Source organism: Ursus arctos, unplaced genomic scaffold (genome assembly GCF_023065955.2).
Source record: "Ursus arctos isolate Adak ecotype North America unplaced genomic scaffold, UrsArc2.0 scaffold_4, whole genome shotgun sequence".
NCBI classification, from domain to species: domain Eukaryota; kingdom Metazoa; phylum Chordata; class Mammalia; order Carnivora; family Ursidae; genus Ursus; species Ursus arctos.
In genome coordinates, this window is record NW_026623056.1 from 40,215,568 (window position 1) to 40,235,997 (window position 20,430).

At 39.4% G+C, this 20,430-nt stretch overlaps 1 protein-coding gene across 2 annotated transcripts in view; it reads right to left on the minus strand.

The window, feature by feature from the left end:
* Window positions 1–20,430, minus strand: part of CD96 (CD96 molecule) — an 89,385-nt gene that overhangs the window by 22,511 nt on the left and 46,444 nt on the right. For both annotated transcript variants that reach the window (XM_026492905.4, XM_057306801.1), the window contains exon 8: window positions 15,955–16,047. In XM_026492905.4, the coding sequence (XP_026348690.1) occupies window positions 15,955–16,047 (93 nt within the window). The remainder of the gene's footprint in view (window positions 1–15,954; window positions 16,048–20,430) is intronic.

The following is a 20,430-nucleotide window of genomic DNA, read 5'->3' on the forward strand; positions in this document are numbered from 1 at the left end:
CAAAAGAAGTCTCTTCCTAGAGCCTGACCTGGAGATCTGTAACTATAAGAGAACATAGTTGGCTGTCTTTTGACATCAAACAGAGCATTTTAGAAGAATTCTATTTCTATTCCTCTTAGCCAAGTCTTTGAGATTCGTAGTGATCACCTGCTTCAGCATGCGAATAAGGCAGCCTGTTTTCTGTGTCAAGGTTATATTTACATTTCCAATACAGCAAAGCCTCTTCAGTTAGTTCTGTATTATGACACGCTGTGTAGGCGACTAGTATGCCAAACCCAGTGACAAAGCCTTGCTTGCTTTGTCTGCTGGTTGCTTATTTGTTCTTCAGTCTGAATGCTTATTGTTATTAAACCTTGCAAGCATCCAGAGATACATAATAATGACCCACGTTTCCAGGAAAGAAGAAGGGGATTAGAAGAAAACACTACTTTGTACAAAATGTCTTGCTTCTATTAATTTGAAAACTGCCGTGAGGTTAGATGAGAAGTTTCAAAACTTTCCTAGCATATTCCTATTTCAACTTAAAAATTTTTTTTCACTAAAATTAAAAATTACCCTTTTAAATTACCACTAGAAATTCAATTAAGCCAGAAGACAGCTCTGTTCAGTTCTGAGTTAAATGGAGGAGACAGCAACATGTTCTCTAAGAGCTAAGTCTGGTTGGCTTCTCATGACATTATGAAGCAGAATGACATTATGGAATCTTCACCTGGACTCCTGCCATGTTCCTGGTGACTGTCCTTCTCACCAGAGAAGGGAGACAGAGAGCAGTGCTGGAGGTTTCACGGTGGGGCAGGGAGGGTTAATTTGGGAGAAATACTGAAATATTTTCCAAACAACTAAAATTTTGAAGATCATTTCATATGAACCTACTCTGTACCACATAAGAGTCGTGAGGTGAGGTAAGTAGAGGATAAAGGATGAAATGGTCATTTAAAAAAAGAAATATTGATTTGGTCATTGGTTCCTCCTTTAAGGAATTAAAAAATACAAGTAAAGGTCTTGACTTAGTTGGAGATTAGTTTTGTTTGCTGGACTTCTTTTGATCATGGCATGCCTTCTCAGACTGGCCTGCGTGGATCCTAGCTTGATACTTGTTCTTTCTGCGTTTTCATATTTGATACTCATAATAACTATATGAACTAGATCATACTCACTCCGGGTTTGTGAGATAAGCAAACAGTAGTGGAGAGGTAAAATGACTTGCCCAGGCTGCACAGCCAGTAGGTGGCAGAGACAGGAATTGAACTCAAGCCTGTCTGACACCAGAGACTATATTCATTCCGCTCTGGTCGTCTTCTAAAGTATAGTTAGCTTTGCTACAGAAGCAGAGTGTAGCTCTGGAATTCAGTCGTGGTCTCCAGCACACAACCACCCAGAATCCCTGAGAGCCTCTGCCTCTGCCCCTCTCAGCCTCCCATCGTAAGACTGCCCAGTCTTCAAGCCCTGGCCAAATGCCGGTTTCTTCAGGGAGCCTTCCTCGGCTCTCCCCGAAGCCTTCCTTTGTTAATCAATCCTTCCTTTGTGCTTGAAAAATACCCTTCACCCCCAGAATATTTACTAAGCTATCAATACTTACTGACAAAATATTTACAGAAAAATATCCTTAACCCCCAGAATTTACTGAGTTATCAATCTTAGGGACAACCATGTGTTATCATTGTTCCAGGCGATAGAGATACATTAGTAGACAAATCAGACCCCCAAAAATGCCCTTATGGGATTCACTTTCCTGTGGGGAGAAGCCAAACTAGTGCATCATACAAGATGTTAACAAATGCTGTCCAGAAAAATAAAACAGGGAAAGGGGATAGGAAGTGAAACAGAGGATGCTACGGTTTTAAATTAGCCCCGCGGAGAAAATGACATTTGAACGAAGATCGTGAGATGAGAGTGTGAGCCATGTGGACTTGTGGGGAAAGAATTTTCCAGGAAGAGGGAAGAAGTAAAAAGGCCCTGGGGTGGAGGCAGTGCTGGCATGCTGAGGGAACAGTGAGGAGGCCAATTTGGGGGAAGCAAAGTGAGAGAAAAGGAGAGCAGAGCAGTGGAAATATAAGAACTTGGATATAACAGGAGAACTTTCAGGCTAACTTTGTAGATATTTGCCCTTCCTCACCACCCTTGTTTGTCCTCCACTCACATGACCATGACTCTGGTGGGTTTTATTTACATCGGTATCCATCGGAAGTAGGAGTAGATGCATAATTATAAGACTAGATTATTTGTTTTTATTAAAACACACACACACACACACACACACACACACACAATTTAGATAGGCTGGTTAATTAATCAACCGCTCTATTTCCCACCTTAGGTTCCTACCATGTTCCAAAGGGATTTAAGGGGACAAATAATACCGTGTAACACTTTGACACTTACGAACCAGCTACTTTATCAGGTGTTTTCCATGTAGTCCCTTCTGTTGCTGTTAATAATTCACTGAGGAAGGAACTACCCATGCTAATGTTCTTCCTTTTCTTCCTTCTCTTGTTTCCCCCCCATTTTCTTCAAGGACCCTCACCTCTGGCCATGCTTTTAGAACTCGCCAGTCTACCTCACCGCTGCCAAGAGCTACAGCTTTCTGTGCGTCACCTCAGTGGGCAAGCCATCACCTCATCATGGTTGCTCATTTTCACAAAATTATATTATTTAGTAATTTAATTTTTTATCATTTTATTTTTTTCATTGTGATAAGTGATGATAAACCCCATCATCTATTTCACGCACTTCCCCCACCCACCTCCCCTCTGGTAATCATCAGTTTGCTCTCTACAGTTACCAGTCTGTTTCTTGGTTTGCCTCTCTCTATTGTTGCCTTTGCTTATTTGTTTTGTTTCTTAAATTCCACATATGAGTGAGATCATACAGTATTTGTCTTTCTTTGACTGACTTGTTTCGCTCAACATTACACTCTCTAGCTTCCATAAAGTTTTCCACAATAGCTGCACCAATTTGCATTCCCACCAACGATGTTTCTTGGGTTTTTGATTTTAGCTATTCTGACAGGTATGAGGTGATATCTCATTGTAAGTTTTGATTTAAGTTTCCCTCATGATAAGTCATGTTGAACATCTTTTTATGTGTCTGTTGGCCATCTATGTCTTCTTTGGAGAAATCTCTGTTCGTGTCTTCTGCCTATTTCTAATTGGATTATTTGTTTTTTTGGTATTGAGTTGTATCAGTTCTATATATTTTGGATACTAACCCTTTATCAGTTACATCATTTGCAAATATGTTCTTCCATTCAGTAGGTTGCTTTTAGTTTTGTTGACTGTTCCCTTTGCTGTGCAGAAGCTTTTTATTTTGATGTAGTATCAATAATTTATCTTTGCTTTTTTTTCCCTTGCCTCAGGATTTTATTTTTTAAATAAAAAGTGTCTATATTTAAGGGGTACAACATAATTTGATATATACATCCATAGTGAAATGATTAGTACAGTCAGCTAATTAACATATCCCTCCTCACATAGTTACCATTTGTTTTTTGGTATAATGAGAGCACCTAAGATCTACTCTAAGGAAATTTTCAATATTCAGTACAGTATTATCATAGTCATTATGCTATACATTATATCTCCAGACTTATCAATCTTACCCTTTGACCAACATCTTCCCATTTTCCCACTTCCCCACCCCAGTAACTAGTGTTCTACTCTTTGCGTCCATGTATTTCACTCTTTTAAATTCTACTTATAAGCGAGATGCAGGTTTCTTTTTCTGTGTCTGGCTTATTTCACTTAGTATAATGTTGTCCAGGTTCATCCATGTTGTTTCAAATGGCAAAATCTCTTTCTTTTTTTAGGCTGAATTACACACACACCCACCCACACACACACACACACACACACACACACACACACACACACACACACTTTCTTTATCCATTCATTTGTCAATGGAAGCTTAGGTTGTTTCCCTATCTCTTAGATGTGACTGATTTTCTCTTCTTTGTGTATATACCCAGAAGAGAGATTATTGGATCATATAGTATTCTATTTTTACTTTTTTGGTGAACCTCAAAAACTGTTTTCCATAATGGCTGCACAAATTTACATTCTCACCAAGAGTGACAAGAGTTCTCCTTCCTCCATATCCTTGCCAACACTTTTTATCTTTTATTTTTTTGGTAAAAGCCATCCTACAAGGTGGGAGGTGATATCTCAATGTGGTTATGATATGCATTGCCCTAATGATTAGTGATGTTGAAGACCTTTTCATGTACTATTTGTTTGTCTTTTTTGGAAAAACGTCTATTTAGGTCCTTTGCCCATTTTAATGAGTTGTTTCTTGTTTTGCTATTGAGTTGAATGAGTTCCTTATATACTTTGGGTATCAACCCCTTATCAGATATATGACTTAAAAAATACTTTCTCCCGGTGTATAGGTTGCCTTTACATTTTGTTGTTTGTTTCCTTTGCTGCACAGAAATTTTTTAGTTGGATGTAGTGCACTTGTGTTTGCTTTTGCTTTTGTTGCCTAGACTTGGATGTCCTATCTAAAAACTCAATGCCAAGGCCAATGTCAAGAAGCTTCTCCCCTATGTGTTCTTCTAGGAGTTTTATAGTTTCAGGTCTTATGTTTAAGTCTTTATCCTATTTTGAGGAGAGTTTTGTGTATGCCATAAGATATTTTCATTCTTCTGTATGCAGATATCCAGTTTTCCAAACACCATTTACTGAAGAGTCTATCCTTTTCCATTGTGTACTCTTGGCATCCTTGTTAAATAGTAGTTGACCATATATGCTTAAGTTTATTTCTGGGCGCTCTATTCTGTTCTGTTGCTCTATCTGTCTGTACACATGCCAGAACCATACTGTTTTGATTACTACAGCTTTGTAGTATAGTGAGAAACCAGGAAGTGTGATGCCTCCAACTCTGTTTTCTCTCAAGATTGCTTTGGCTACATGGCATCTTTTGTGACTACAAATTTTAGGATTGTTTTTCTATTTCTGTGAAAAATGCCACTGGAATTTTGATAGGGACTGCACTAAATCTGTGTATCACTTTGAGTAGCACAGACAATTTAACGGTATTAATTCTTCCGATCCATGAGCATCAGATGTCTTTCCACTTGTTTGTGTCTCCTTCAGATTCTTTCACCAAGGTTTTTGGTTTTCAGTGTACAGGTCTTTCACCTCCTCACTTAAATTTATTCTTAACTATTTTAGTCTTTTTTGATGCTGTTATAAATGGGATTGTTTTCTTGATTTCCTTTTTGGATAGATCACTGTTGGTCTCACTGAATTTCTTTTAAAAGCTGAATTTTAATGGATAACACAGAACAGAATTTTCAAATGGAGCTCTTTGTACCTTTGTTTTACATGAGGTTCCAAAGGCTAAGAATGATATTATAGGGCAAGTCGTCCTCACTTCTAAAGCAAAGTCCTAGACCACCTATGAAGGGCATGTGGAGTGGGTTCCATTAACTCTGGTCCATCATCAACCTCAAGACTATGTAGGGGGCAGAAGTGCCCCAGGTGAGGATTTTTTAAAAGAGAGTTGTCAGGGTACTATGAGTCTGGTCCCCTCTCATGGGGGGGGGGGGGCGGCAAAGGAGGGGGTTAAAGAAGAATCTGCCCCTTTACCTTAGTCCATGTGAAGTGTGGTTTCAAAAGAACCACTCAGAGCTGTTGGCCTATGTGTCCTGGAGTTTGGGGTGAAGAGGACCAGTGCCTGACTCAAGTTGAAGAGGCTACACTGGGAGCCTATGCTTGACTAGTAGTGTTGAATGGGCATAGAGAAGAGAGATATGGCCATGCTGGAGAAGAAGAGCACTTCCCCCAAATAGGAGGCCAAGGTGCATGTTTTCCCAGACAAAAGAGGATGCCATGAAAAGAAATCTCACCCAGGAAGAATATCTGCAGGAACAAAAAGCTCCTAAGAGGACAGACCTCCAGAAGTTCATGGGCTGTAGGGGGATAATAGACATAAGATCGGAGGAGAGGCATAGCCTGCACCAAGGGGACAATAGCCCCGGGCCAGTCATAGGCTTCTGAGAAATCTGCCAGAGTGCCCCATGAGGTCAAGGTGGCACATTTTTTATTCTCCCCATTTAGAGGACACTTAGGTCAGATTACAGTCAGCCGGACAAGGAAGGTCTTTTCTTACCTACGTCTCTCCTCTTTTCCACATGATATGACCCCAAAAGAGAGGTCCAAACCAACAACCAGGAGTGGAGGAAAGGATTGAGCCGGGAAATCACTGACATTTCTTCTGCCCCCAAGGACATAAAGCACACAACCTCATATCCCAGGCTTCTGCAGCTGGGGTACACTCACATGCGGTGGGCAGGCGAGGGGGGGATGTTCTGGATCAAATTAACTTTTGCAAGTTTTGACATTACATTTGACAAGCCTTCTAAATTATTGACACAAGTCCATTCTTGAATCTGAAAGGGACCAGACAACGTTTATTATATGAAAATCACCAAAAAAGGCCTTCAGAGTCTAAGGAGAAATTATTCAAGAGAGCTCATTTGGACAGGGAATAATGGGGAAAAGAACATTCCTTCTTTGCTAATGTACCCAGTTCAGCTTATTTATTCAGTTAAACATAAAGGTAAAAGTTATTTGTAAGTTCAGACTGCTGCCGTCAGAGTGATCTGGTTTGTCAAGCTCAATTGTCCAAGACTTTGCCTTATTTCTAAGTAAAACTGAACCCGAAAATTTAATGTATTTTTTCAAATAGTAATATTTTTACTTGACCTTCCACCTCTTGACATGGTGTCTAGCCACACAGCCACCTAGCTTCCTTGGCGACTGCGTAGATTGTACTCCATCGGTTCACCTGCAGCTCAAAGAGCCTTTAGCGACACTAACTGGAGCCCTGCAGTTACAAGAATAGAGGCCATCCACTGCATCTAAACACATCTGTGCGGCTTCATCAACCCCTGATGTCAGGATTAGGAGGATATTGACCTTCGGACCAGCATAAAGGAAATATATGGTGTGAAATCTTGATCTCTGCACAAGACTGTTTGCCCAGGGGAGGCAGATGATTTGAGGAGCATGTGCTCACTGAATGGCTAAGACAATGTGTATTGCTGGATTACTGGTCTAGAAAGGCTTTTCAGGACTGCTCCCCCCTCCCCGGGGGAAATGACAGTAAGCAGGAAAGAGCTCATCACATGTCACGGGGTGTGTTAATAGACACAGTAATTTACGAAATGAATGCAAGAATAGGCCATCCAATAGATTTTTTTCCCCAGAGCTACCTTGTTCCAGAGAGGAAGACTGGAAAAACAAATACTCAAAGTAAACTAGTCATCAAGAAAGCTGGTGACAGGTATGGAAAAAAAAAATGAGAAATTCTCTAACAACCTGCAACATCGCCCCAGGTGCAAGGTGTTTGGCAAGATGCAATGACCAGAATTTCCCAGGATTAAAGGGAGAGTGCTGGAGTTTTGTATGGGTTCTGTACATATCCCTGGGCAATGAGATTATATTATAATAATGTTGAGAAGGGAGGGTGTGATGAATGGAGGAGGCCTTTTTCCCCATTTAATTTCTGACTGAGGGAATGGTAGCCCCACTTCTGGAGGCTGCATTTCGCAGAAAACACTGGTCCAGAGAAAAGAGAGATTAATACAGGCACAACTGTCATGTTGACCTTTTCATATCAGCTATGCCACCTTCACACAGGAATGCATTTATTTCGTCTCTAAAGACATTTATTAGGCACCCATCATGTACTGTCAGAGGCAGTAGGACTCAGGCTCTGAAGCTTGTCCGGGTTCCATCTTGGATCTTGCATTTTTTGCATGACTTTGGTTAAGTGATCTAACCTTTTTGTGCCTCAGTATCTTCATCTGTAAAATGGGGATAATAATAGTGCCTATAGCATTGTGTTGTTGGGGAATTAAATGAGATAATACATTTATAAGTTTAGAACGGAGCCAGGCACATGAGAAGCACTCAAATACTAACAAGTATTGTTAATATTATTGCTTAATACTATAATGTAATCAAGGGAGTTGGTTAAAAATTTAGATAATTACCAGGGGAAAAAAGCTGGTGTGATAGCCTTCTAAAACGCTTTTATTTACCCCTCCTATCTAGGCAGACAATGCTGAGTCTTCTGTTGTAGTACTCTCCATTTCTTAGTTCAGACGGGCTTAGTTCAGACCCTTATCACTTAAATCACTTTCTATCTGCACCATTTGGTCTTCTTGCTCTCTATTCTGGCTGCTACCACTTATCCTACACATCACATCGGTTTCACCCCCATTTCTCACATACTCACAAAGTCACAGCGGCTCTTCATTGGCATTCTGTTCAGCCCAAATCCTCCGCCCATAACTGAAGCTCACCTTCCCCGGGCTCCCCCTCATCTAAGCAAGCCGTGGCCCTCCCAGCTAGCACCGCAGCACTCACCCTGCCCATCTTCTCATGCCTGACACTCATTTTATTTCTTTACTCAGGACAACTGTCTGAAGATCCAACTCTCCTCTTTCTCCCATCTGTGTCTATATTTCCTTCCAGCCCTCTGTGCAGACTTCCCCGATTCTACCCTCCTCTGTTCCCAGCACTCATCTGCTTGGGCAGACTGGCAGTCTTTCTCCAGATCCCCCTCTCACTTTAAAACCCAACATCCCAACCTGCAAATGATCTTCTGATCTGCTTCCCCCTGTGATTGACATTTGACAATCGTGTCCAATGGCATATCGTCCAGTGTCATCCCTCAGCCATTCTGACATGCTTTCTTATAAATCAGTAGTTTGGTTACATCCCCTAGGCAGCTGCTTCCTTCAGTCTGTACCCCTCAGTGTCTGATCCCGACCCACTGAGCATTAAGTGTCCTTACTTGGACAGCTAGCCAATGGTTAGGGTCTGACTGGACCTGGTATTTTATTTGAAGTGTTCAGGAGTAGAAAGATCTAGACTGTGAGGATCAGCTAAAGCTTTAGAGGAGGCTAAATATCAAAACCAACACCATCAGGTCCAAGGGTTCATGTGCAGACATAAAAATCAGAGACAGAGCCAAAAGGCCTGTGGTAAGTAGGTCGTGCTGGAGTGTGAGCTCTATGCAACTGGGGCCCTGCCTGTCTTGTTCATCACTGTATCCCAGCACCTCTAAAGTTCCTGGGACCCTCCAGGCACTCAGTGTGTATTTTTTGAATGAATGGATGTCTTGGATGATTGCCACCATTGGGGCTGGCATTTCTGAGACCTCTTCTATTAGTTACACACCCTGTAGCCAATTCAAAGCCAGAGTTAGAAGGCCTAGGGAGCTACTGAGAGCACCGGGAGCCCCTGAGTTATGCATTGCCCCACCTGAGATTGGTCAGGTGTCTCTCATTGTTCCATCCCACCTGCTTGCCTCATCTCCCCATTCAGCCTGTCAGCTTCATGTGTTTTCCTAGGACAGTGCTGCCGATGCAGCCGGGGCTCCGAAAACAGCCATCAGTTCAGGCTGAACTGCGCTGCGCTCGCTGGGTAACTCTTGTAGTTTGTCATGAGTTACAAGGTTCTCCTTCTCTAGTCAAAGAATATTGTTTCCATTACCTTACATTTATTTCAAAAATATCCTTAAGCCGAGGAAGAAAAAAAATACAAACTGGATGTTTGCAGCAAGACATGTAGCTTAGTAATTATGACTGAATAATAGTGCATTCCATCTTAGAATTTGGAATGAAACCATAGCCTTTTGAAGCTGGTTTCCATGACATGTTCCATCTTGCTTCCTTTCTTAAAAGAACACAAAGGGTGAGTCCTTTTAGCTTCTGAGACATGAGGCAGCCAGTCATCATGTGATTTCACAATTACCCTCCAAATTTCCAAGACAAAACCTGGATTTTTCAGTTGTAATTCAGTGTTTATTCTAAGAAAATAAGTTTTATTTAGCCTAAAAGAGCCACCGATTTAACATTTTTTGACATTTTAGACTGAAAATTGTTCCAAACGTAATTTCTTGTTACTATTTTGATAGAGGTCAAGATTTTGTAAAGCGAGAAACAGCTACTCTTATACCTGAGCCTTGATCTAAAATGGTTTCTCAGTCTTGGCACTACTGACATTTTGGACCAGATAATTCTTTGCTGTGGAGGCTGTCCTGTCCTGTGCTATATAGCATGCAGCATCCTTGGCTTTGGCAGGTAGCACCCTCCCCCCCAATTGTGGCAACCAAAAATGTCCCCAGACACCGTCAAATGTCCTTGGGGGGAGGGGCGGCAAAATTTCCCTGCTGAGAACAACTGATCTAAACAGTCCTGAGGTTCAGTGTGGTAGGATCTTATTTTAAGGAGCAGAAATTTCCCAACTCTATCACCTTTGTGTGATAGCAGATCAAGTAACATTTTTTTTTTTCCTGCTTTTAAACAAAGATGTTCATTTGACTGTATTCTCTTTCCCTGTCTAATACTAGAGCTATTTTATATTGCAGGCTCCTTAAGGTAACAAATGTTCTTTTCCTTTCCTTGAATTTCTTCACAGAAATAAGAATGGTATTTGGTCTGATGGATGCATTTAATGTATGTCAACTAACCCCATGGAAAACTCAGCTAGAAGAAACTCATTTCCGCTTTCAACTGGTAGAAGGTTAATGTCACGAGGGCATAGTTGTATTCTCTTTTGGTCACTGTTATATTCCCAGTACCTAGAAGCATATCTGGTACACAGGCACGGCTAATAAATATTTGGCAAATGAATTATATCACCTCCTTTCCAAAAAATATTTATTGGGCTCCCAGCCCCATTTCCTAAGGGATAACACTGAGAATTCTTAGGCTGGGGGTTAATGCTCTCTTTATTCTGCATTTTCTAGTCTTCTTCCCTGCTTCTCTGCTACACAATCCCACCCCCTGACCCAAGATTATCTCCTAATATTTTCTCAAATTCCCACAAACATCCTTGCCAATGCACAACTATTCACTTTGTTCTTTTTGCTTAGAATGTTTTTTCAAGCTCTCAACTGAGTCAAATATATGCAACACATACTTAAAGGGTCAGTCATCTTATTTCCTCTTTTTGGTAACATTTCCTGACTCCAAGAACCCATAGGGGAATCTCCTTACTCAAAGTCCAAAATTTGCTGGTTTGCACCTCTCCCTGAGTATTTTAATTCTATAAGATGCAGTACCTTTCACCTTACTATTTTGAATTATCATTTTCGTGTGCATATATCATCTCTTTCCAAGTACATTGCAACCTTTTTGAAGGCAGAAACAAATTATCATCTCTTTTCAAAGACATCATGGAGTCTATTAAATGACACTTACATAGTGAAGGAACAGTATTCTCATTAATTCTTTTATTCATTCATTTATTCAACTAGCACTTTTGCATGTCTACTCTGTGCTGGGCATATGTCCCCTGTCCTCACGACGTGTTCAGACCAGTTGGAGAAAACCTGGTATCAAATGTGGTAAGAACTAGATTTGAGTCAGAAGACTTGGTGTGAATACTAACTTTGCCACTTACCAGTTGTGTGGTCATCTCAATGACTTCATCTGGAAAATGGGGATGATAATGTTTGCTCTGTCTGCCTCTCATAATAAAGATCAAACTGTATTGCATTTTATGTGCAAATATTTTCTAAATGACAGGATACGGTCTTTTTAATTTGTCCACAAATTCTTTGATACCCTTCCCTTCAAGAAGTGGAGCCTAATTCTCCTCCTCTTGAGTCTGAGCTGGACTTAGTGACTCGCTTCTAACAGGTGCAATAAAGCGAAATGATGCTGTGCAATAAAACAGCAGTGCAGCTTTTGTCTTGGTTACTCCATTTCTTGAATTACTTGGTCTGAGGGAGGGCAGCTGTCACGATGTGAGAAACCTTATGGAGAGGCCCATATGGTGAGAAACTAGCACCTCCGGACAACATGCTCAAACTTGGAAGCAGAACCCTCAGCCACAGTCAAGCCTTCAGATAACTGAAGCCCCAACCAACCCCACTTGACTATAACCTCATGAAAAGATCTGAGCCATACCACCCAGCTCAGTTGCTCCTGGCTTTCTGACCCCCAAATCCTGTAAGACAATATGTTTTAAAAGTTGCTAATTTGGGGGGTAATTCATTAGGTAGAGCTGGATAACTGAATAATATGTGGAGTACTAAAGAAATTTAAGGTATTATTTTTGACCATGCTAATATTTGTTGAATGAAGAGTAACATAATCTACTAGAGTTTATTGCTGAATGATGAGTTAGAAATGGAAGAAAAAGCAGCCTCCAATAAAAATTGCAAAACATTAAGAACCAGGAAAAATCAGATGCATGTAACATTTCTGATGGGTGATTTGCAGACACTTCTCACCCTGCCACATGCTTCATTTTCTGAGAGGTATCAACCTGTGACAGTGGCTGCAGGCTATATGCCAAAAGGCTATAGGCTGAAAGAATTGTTCATTTCTGACTGCTTTTGTTTTATTTCATTTTCGGTTCTCATTTTGAGCTAAAATGGATAGTTTTAATTAAATAAGAAATGAGAACTGTACTTCTCCTCTACATAGAATATACATATTTTTATACTAAAGAAAGTAACCATAGTTCTCTTTGTTAAACACAAAGGCTATAGACATGGGAATTTATGATTTGTTTGCATCATTGTGACCTTCTGAAAGTCACTGTTATCTCTTTGCCATAGTAACACTGACCCAGCCTGGCCTCCATTATTAATAATGCCACTGGGAGGCTGAATTTATAGTCCTCACCAGTCAACTTTGTCAAAATTAATTTGAACCAGAACAAATTTAAATTTAAAACTATCTAACTACATCTGGTCCACAGGATGCCCATTTATAACCAATTTCTTAAACACCCCACTGAGAACACAGTTGTGGAGGAAGACTGTCAATTTATTAAGCTATTTAATAATAAATACGGAATTTAAATTTCTCACTGCATATTTATTGACCCTAATTTTGCCAGGGTTTCAAGTGAAGGGCTTTGGAAGCTATGTTAACTCTTTAAAGCCATAAGAATAGTACTTAATATGTTTGCCTAAAATGTTATAGATAATAAAAGAATATGAATCATACAAATTTTCTGAAAATGTTTTCTTTATCAATCTGTTTCGTTAAAGGATTGATAGCTCATGGGAAATAAAACAGTGCAGTCATTAGTTGACAATGACGTGCTACTATATATAGAAAATCCTAAAGACTCCACCAAAAAACCACTAGAAGTAATAAACGAATTCAATAAAGTTGCAGGATACTTACTTAATACCCAGAAATCAGTAGCTTCTCTATATACTAACAAAGAAGTCTCAGAAAGAGAAATTAAGAAACAATTCCATCTATAATTGCACCAAAAAACAAAAACAAAAAAACCTTAAGAATAAACTTAACCAAAGAGGTGAAAGACCTGTATTCTGAAAGCTATAAAACACTGATGAAACAAATTGAAGATGACACAAATAAATGGAAAGGATTCCATGCTCACTGAATGGAAGAATTAATATTGTTACAATATCCACACTACTCAATGCAATTTACAGATTCAGTGCAATCCTTATCAAAATACCAACATAATTTTTTCACAGAACTAAAACAAATAATACCAAAATTTGCACACAACCACAAAAGACCCCAAAATAGCCAAAACAATCTTAAGAACAAAGCTGGAAGTATCACAGTTCCATTTTTCAAGATATACTACAAAGCTATAGTAATCAAAACAGTATGATACTGGCATGAAAACAGACACATCGATAAACCCATGCTTATATGGTCAATTAATCTATGACAAAGAAGGCAAGAATACACAATGGGAAAAAATCTCTTCAACAAATAGTGCTGGGAAAACTGGAGAGCTACACATGAAAGAATGAAACTGAACCATTTTCAAACACAAAAATAAACTAAAAATGAATTACTGAAGACCTAAATGTGAGACCTAAAACAATAAAAATCCTAGAAGAAACACAGGCAGTAATTTCTCTGGCATTGATTGTAGCAACCTTTTTCTAGATATGTTTCCTAAAGCAAGGGAAACAAAAGCAAAAATAAACTATTGGGACTACCTAAAAATAAAAAACTTTTGAAACAAAGGAAACCATCAATAAAACAAAAAATCAACCTACTGAATGGGAAAAGATCTATGCAAGTGATATATCCAATAAGAAGTTAATATCCAAAATATTTAAATAACTTATAAAACTCAACACCCAAAAAACGAAAATCCAATTAAAAAATGGGCAGAAGACATGAACAGACATTTCTCCAAAAAAGGCATCCAGGTGGCTAATAGAGGCATGAAAAGATGCTCAACATGACTCATCATCAGGGAAATACAAATCAAAACTACAATGAGATATCACCTTACACCTATCAGAATGGCTAAAATCAAAACCACAAGAAACAATAAATGTTGGCAAGGATGTGGAGTGCACTGTTGGTGGGAATGCAACCGGTGCAGCTGCCATGGAAAACTGTATGGAGGTTCCTCAAAAAATTAAAAATAGAACCACCCTATGATCCAATAATTGTGCTACTGGGTATTTACCAAAAACCCCACAAAAACACTAATTCAAAGGGATACATGTTGGTAGCATTATTTACAACAGTCAAACTACGGAAGCAGCCAAAGTGTCCATTTACCCAGATGAATGTATAAAGAAGATGTGATATATATAATGGAATGCTATTCAACAATAACAAAGAATGAAATCTTGCCATTTGCAACATGGACAGAGCTAGAGAGTATAATGCTGAACAAAATAAGTCAGAGAAAGACAAATATCATATGATCTCACTCACGTGGAATTTAAGAAACAAAACAAATAAGCAAAGGGAAAAAGAGAGAGAGAGAGAGAGAGAGAGACAAATCAAGAAACAGACTCTTAACTATAGAGAACAAACTGATGGTTACCAGAGGGGAGGGGATGAAATAAGTGATGGAGATTAAGGAATGCACTTGTCATGATAAGCACCAGATGATGTATGGAATTGTTGAATGACTATATTGTACCCCTGCAATTAATACAACACTGTATGTTAACCAACTGGAATTAAAATAAAAACATAAAAAATAAAATAAAATAAAGAACTTACACAACTCATCACCAAAAAACCAAACAATCCAATTTTTAAAAAATGGGCAAAGAACCTGAACAGACATTTTTTTCTACAGAAGTTATACAGGGAAATGCAAATTGAAACCATACTGAGATATCACCTTAGCCTTGTCAGAGCGGCAAAATCAAAAAGACAAGAAATAACAAGTGCTGGAGAAGATGAGGAGAAAAAAGAACCTTCGTGCACTGACAGTGAGAATGTAAATGGTACAGCCACTGTGGAGAGACAGCATGAAGAAAAAATAAGAAGTGAAATACCATATAATCCAATAATTTCACCACTGGATATTTAAAATGAAAACACTAATTCAGAAAGATATATGATATGATGTTTATTGCATCATATGTTTATTGCAGCATTATTTACAACAGCCAACATTTGGAAGCCACCCGTATCAATAGATGAATGGATAAGGAAGATGGAATATTACGCATCCTTAAAAAAGGATGAGAGCATGCTATTTGCCAAAACATGGATGGATCCTGAGGATATTATGCTACATGAGATGAGTCAGACAGGAAAAGACAAATACCATATGATTTCCCTTATATGTGGACTCTAAAAACAAACACACATAAACAAACACGCCATATCAGACCTATAAATACGGAGAACAAACTGATGGTTGCCAGAGGGGAAGGGGGTGGGCAATGGGCAAGACTGGTGAAGACGAGTGGAAGATACAAGTTTCTAGTTATGGAAGAAGTAGGTCATAGGACGAAAGGCCAGCATAGGGAATACCGTCAGTGGTGTTCTAACAGGGTTGTATGGTGACAGACAGTGGCGACCATTGTGCTGAGCACAGCATAACACAGACAGGAGTTGAATCACTATGTTGTACACCTGAAACTAATATAAAATTGTGTGTCAACTATACTCAAATAAAAAAAAGAATTAAAAAATAAAAGAAAGTAAGACTGTGAAAACATTCTTACTTGTAGGCGATACGCTGTTGACTGAAGAAGGTCGGGTGCCAAGGGTCGATGGGACAACCTCAAGCGCAGGGCCTGTGGAAGGGTTCGCTGAGCCTGAGAGGATGAAATGGATAATAATGATGAACAAAATATTGTAATAGAGGACGTGTTGACTTAATTTCCCCCACAACTGTATCTTCATCTCAGAAAGCATTATTGAAGGTCTGTTATATGTAAGGTGGTAGGATTTCGTGGTGGAAGACGTCAGGCTGTCTTTGAGGACCAGAAGCACAGGTAATAGGCAGGGAGCCAGGCTCTGTGTTGAGTGTAGGGCACCGTGGGGATGCAAAGAAAGGGCACCAGCCAAGATTGGGAAATCAGGGGAAGCTTCCTGGAGAAAATGACATTTAACCAAGCCCTGGTAAAACAATTACAGCAGCTAATATTTCAAAGTATTTGAAAAGTAATCATACAATTTACAAATCTGCAAGCCTGCAAAATTTTATTGGCAAGAGGAGAAACGATGATGTAACTATCCAAATGGAAGAAACACCAATAAGCCTAAGATTAGTGGTATTATTGGTTTTTCTAAAATGCCTGTTTTTGTCAGAAAATTTTTATCTGGCTGTAACTTTTCTCTGTGTGTGTGTGGGCAGGTAGGGATGAAAGAGAGGCTAGAAGATATTGTTTTATCATATTGTACATTTATGTCAATTCCTTAAAGCTCCCATTATTGAACTATAAAATAGCCCTATGAGCAGTATAAAACAATTTACAAATGCCAGAAGGATCTATTGACTTCAGGAAGGTCTGAGTGAAATATGGTTAAATGATTTTGAGGCTAGGGAGTTTTGTGATTTTCTAGATATAATGACATTGGGTATAGTGTCACGCATCTGATGAGCTGTGTCAATTATTTGGACTGTTCAATTATAAATTAAAGTATTGATTCTATTCTATAATTTATTTTAAGAGAAAAGTATAATTATATAAGTTACGTCACTGATAGCACATAGCACATTGGAGTGGATTTGTGTTTTGTAATCGAGGTGTACCTATGTTTTATTTTCAGTGTTGGTAGTGTTGTTATTGCTGTTGGCTGTAGGTGACGCTTACAGCTGGCTCTAACTTGTTATCATATAAATGATCCCTTGCTATTAAGCTCTGAGGAGGTGGGTGTGGGGTGGGGAGAAAGTTACCTGGAAAGTACACAAATAGGTTGGTGGAATGACCATCCTCTTCCACCCATACTATCTGAAACATGTTTGAACACTTCAGCACGACATTCAAATCTGATCATTATTTTCCTCCCCCCATTACACTCCCCACTTCATACCCTCAATCCAACAGGTGACATTTCAACCTGATCTCTATGGATTCTTGCTTTCTGTACATGCTGTTTCCTTATACTTTCCCACCATAAACTGTCTGGTATGCACCTTCTCAAACTTGAAGAATCCCAGGGATCTTTGTGATGTGCTCATAGACCTCAATATTAAACCTAGCAAAGGCCTTATTATTCTACATCATCAGTATACCCCTCAAGAGAAGTGATTGTGTTGCTTCTCATAGTATTTCTGGTTCCTGGCAAATGCAAGAGGATGAATGAATGCATATGGATTCCTTCTAAACATTGAAAGAGAGAAGACCAACTTTAAGTACATATCTGACTGATGGTCCATAATAAGCATGATCTTCCAAAGTTGTAACCTTAATAAGCGTGGGCCTGGAAAAATAACGCCTCGGTGTTTTGCTCTGTAGATTGATTGGAACAGAGGGTGGCAAACTATGGCCCACAAATCGAATTCCACCCTCTGCCTATGTTTGTAAATAAAGTTTTATTGGAACACAGCCATGTCCATTTGTTTATGTAATGTCTATGGCTGATTTGTACTTGAATGGCAGAGCTGAGTAACTGTGATGGAGACTATATGGTCCACAGAACATAAAATATTTACTGACTAGCAGATAAAAACAGAAAATGTTTGCTGACTCCTGGGAAAGAAGATGTTGATAGATTAGCTTAATTCCAGATTTCTACAATGGGAAATGTTTATTTTTCATTTATTGAATATTTCTATTCTAAGATATTATTCTGCCATATTTAATACCACACAGCTTTGTAATCTAAGGGGTTCTTGGCACACATATCCTTACAGTGTATTAGGAAGTTGCTACTGCAAAATTTGTATTTTAAGATGAACTCCTGGCCCTGTAACAAAAATGATGCATAGCTATTAACATGAAACCTGCAGCCAAAAAAAACAAACAAAACAAAACAAAACAAAAAAAACGTTCTTCTGGTCTTCTGGTTTCAATTTGTCCTGTAAAGTAGAAACTCTGCCTTGGTCAAAACAAAACTCATGGGGTGTAGAAAGAAGTGGCTAAAACCTAACAGAAAAAAACTATTTCCCAAAACTCAAAAGCAGAACTTAAGCAGAAACATGTCAGCCAGTTTCAGACCATTACATCTGCCATCGTGTTGTAAGGGATTCAGCTGCTCGTCTAAAGCAACGTCATCTGCTTCTGAGTGTGCCCTCTGCAGTGGGCCTGGCAGTGCTCAGGACCACCCTCGAGGGCAGCAGTGGACAGGTGTGTGTCTGTCCCACAGAGCAGCTGCTCAGTTCTAGGGCTTCCTCAGAGCTCAAATCAGCCCTTAGCTTGTCCCCCTAGAAATGAACTGAACTTCAGGCCTTGCTAGATCCTTGCTTCCCAAAATGTGGTCCAGGGCCTCTCTTAGGGACTTGTTAGAAATGCAGACTCTCAGGCCCTGCCCTTCCACCTCAACTTAGTGAATCAGAATCTGCTTTTTAACAAGATCCTTGGGTGATTCCTATGTACATTAAAGTCCTTAACTGATCAGTCCTTAACTGATAAAGTCCTTAGGATTCCTAGGATCAGTCAGGGTATGAGAAAAATCATGAAATAGGAAGTATTTGTCTGGCATATTCTGCCTCAATATTCGGTGGTTTCTCACCCCACTATTGAGATATCCCTTTTTAATCCTTTCTCCATATTCCAAAATATACATGCACACTCTAACACATGACTCATCAATGCTTAACTCTCTCTCTATCCCAAATGGAAATCCATTTAATGATGAATAACAGCTGATAACAGCAAGAACATTACCCACCCCAGGGGGTATTTGCACTCAACTTTTGTTTTAAAATTAAAAAAAAATCACCTCCACCTCAAAACAAAACAAAACTACACAACTCTTTGTATATGCCAGAAAATTGACCCTATAGTGCTATAATTTTAGACATTCTGATAAGCTAGGCTAGCAGAGAAGCTACCTTAGCCCCTCCTGCTAACCTAGCAGTCTTGAAATTATAGCAAATGCCCTTAGGCCATGTGATTGATTACCTTTCCTTTGAATATTATAGATGTTGCATTCTTTTCTAGAAAGGACAGAACACTCCCACACCTCCTGAAACAGGAAGCAGACCCCTTTGCACAACCCCCCAGCACTGAGATAACATCTCCAGCTGGGACCACCAAGTCCACACATCACCAAGAAATGTTACAGACCACTGCACTCCCTTACCAACTAACTGCCCTGAACCTCTTTAAAAAGCCCTGGGCCAAGCAGAAATCTTGGAATTGGCCTTTGGACAAGAGTCTGCCTTCTTCCCAGGTGGCCTGCCTCCTGAATAAAGCTCATATTCCTTTCCAATCAAAACTCCTCTTTTGAGTATTGACCTACTGAGCAAGGGGAAGTCAAACTTGGGGTTTGGTAACAGCAGGGTAGGATATTTTGGAAAGAATTTTTAAAAAATATACTTATTGTTGAATCACAGGAATCTGTAGGCCCTGGTACTCTACAGCTAAAGTACCATCAGTGATGAGCCACTGATCACCCTACCCTGACCCCTTTCCTCTTCCAAGTTTCCTAGAATAAGAATCACTGAGCATTTGAACTTCCTGGAAGACTGTGAGGTAGGTGGGGAAGGGAGCATCTCAGAGGACTGTCAGCTTGCAGGCTTCCAATTCTTCTCTGGGAACAAAGGGGAACAAAAGCTCCTCTCCTCTTACTAAATCTTTTTGCTCTGTAATATTCTCAGAATTTCTGTACTTTAGGTTTTTCTTCTGTATTTTCATCTCAATATCTGTCAACAGTAATGTCTTGATAAAGCAATAACTCTTGCACAAGGCATCAGAAGTTTTCCCAGGGTTCATAAAGCACCCAGCAGTACTACCACAAGCAGAAAGCCGTTTGGAAGTAAGTGTTTAAGAACTCACAACAAGGAAGGGAGTATGATCCAGCGATGACGTTACTTTACAGAGGCTCAATTGCATCTTCTAAATAATTCCCAAAGATACATGCTAGAATGTGACTAGAATGTAAGCTATAATTTTGGGAAACTGAACTCTTCAAGATTTATTGGCTTTAATATTTGATAACAAAGGATAAAAATTCATTTGACAATTTAAAAATAACCATCTGCTCAGAAACTAAAATTATACTAAATCAACGGTTGTCCTGTAAAATTG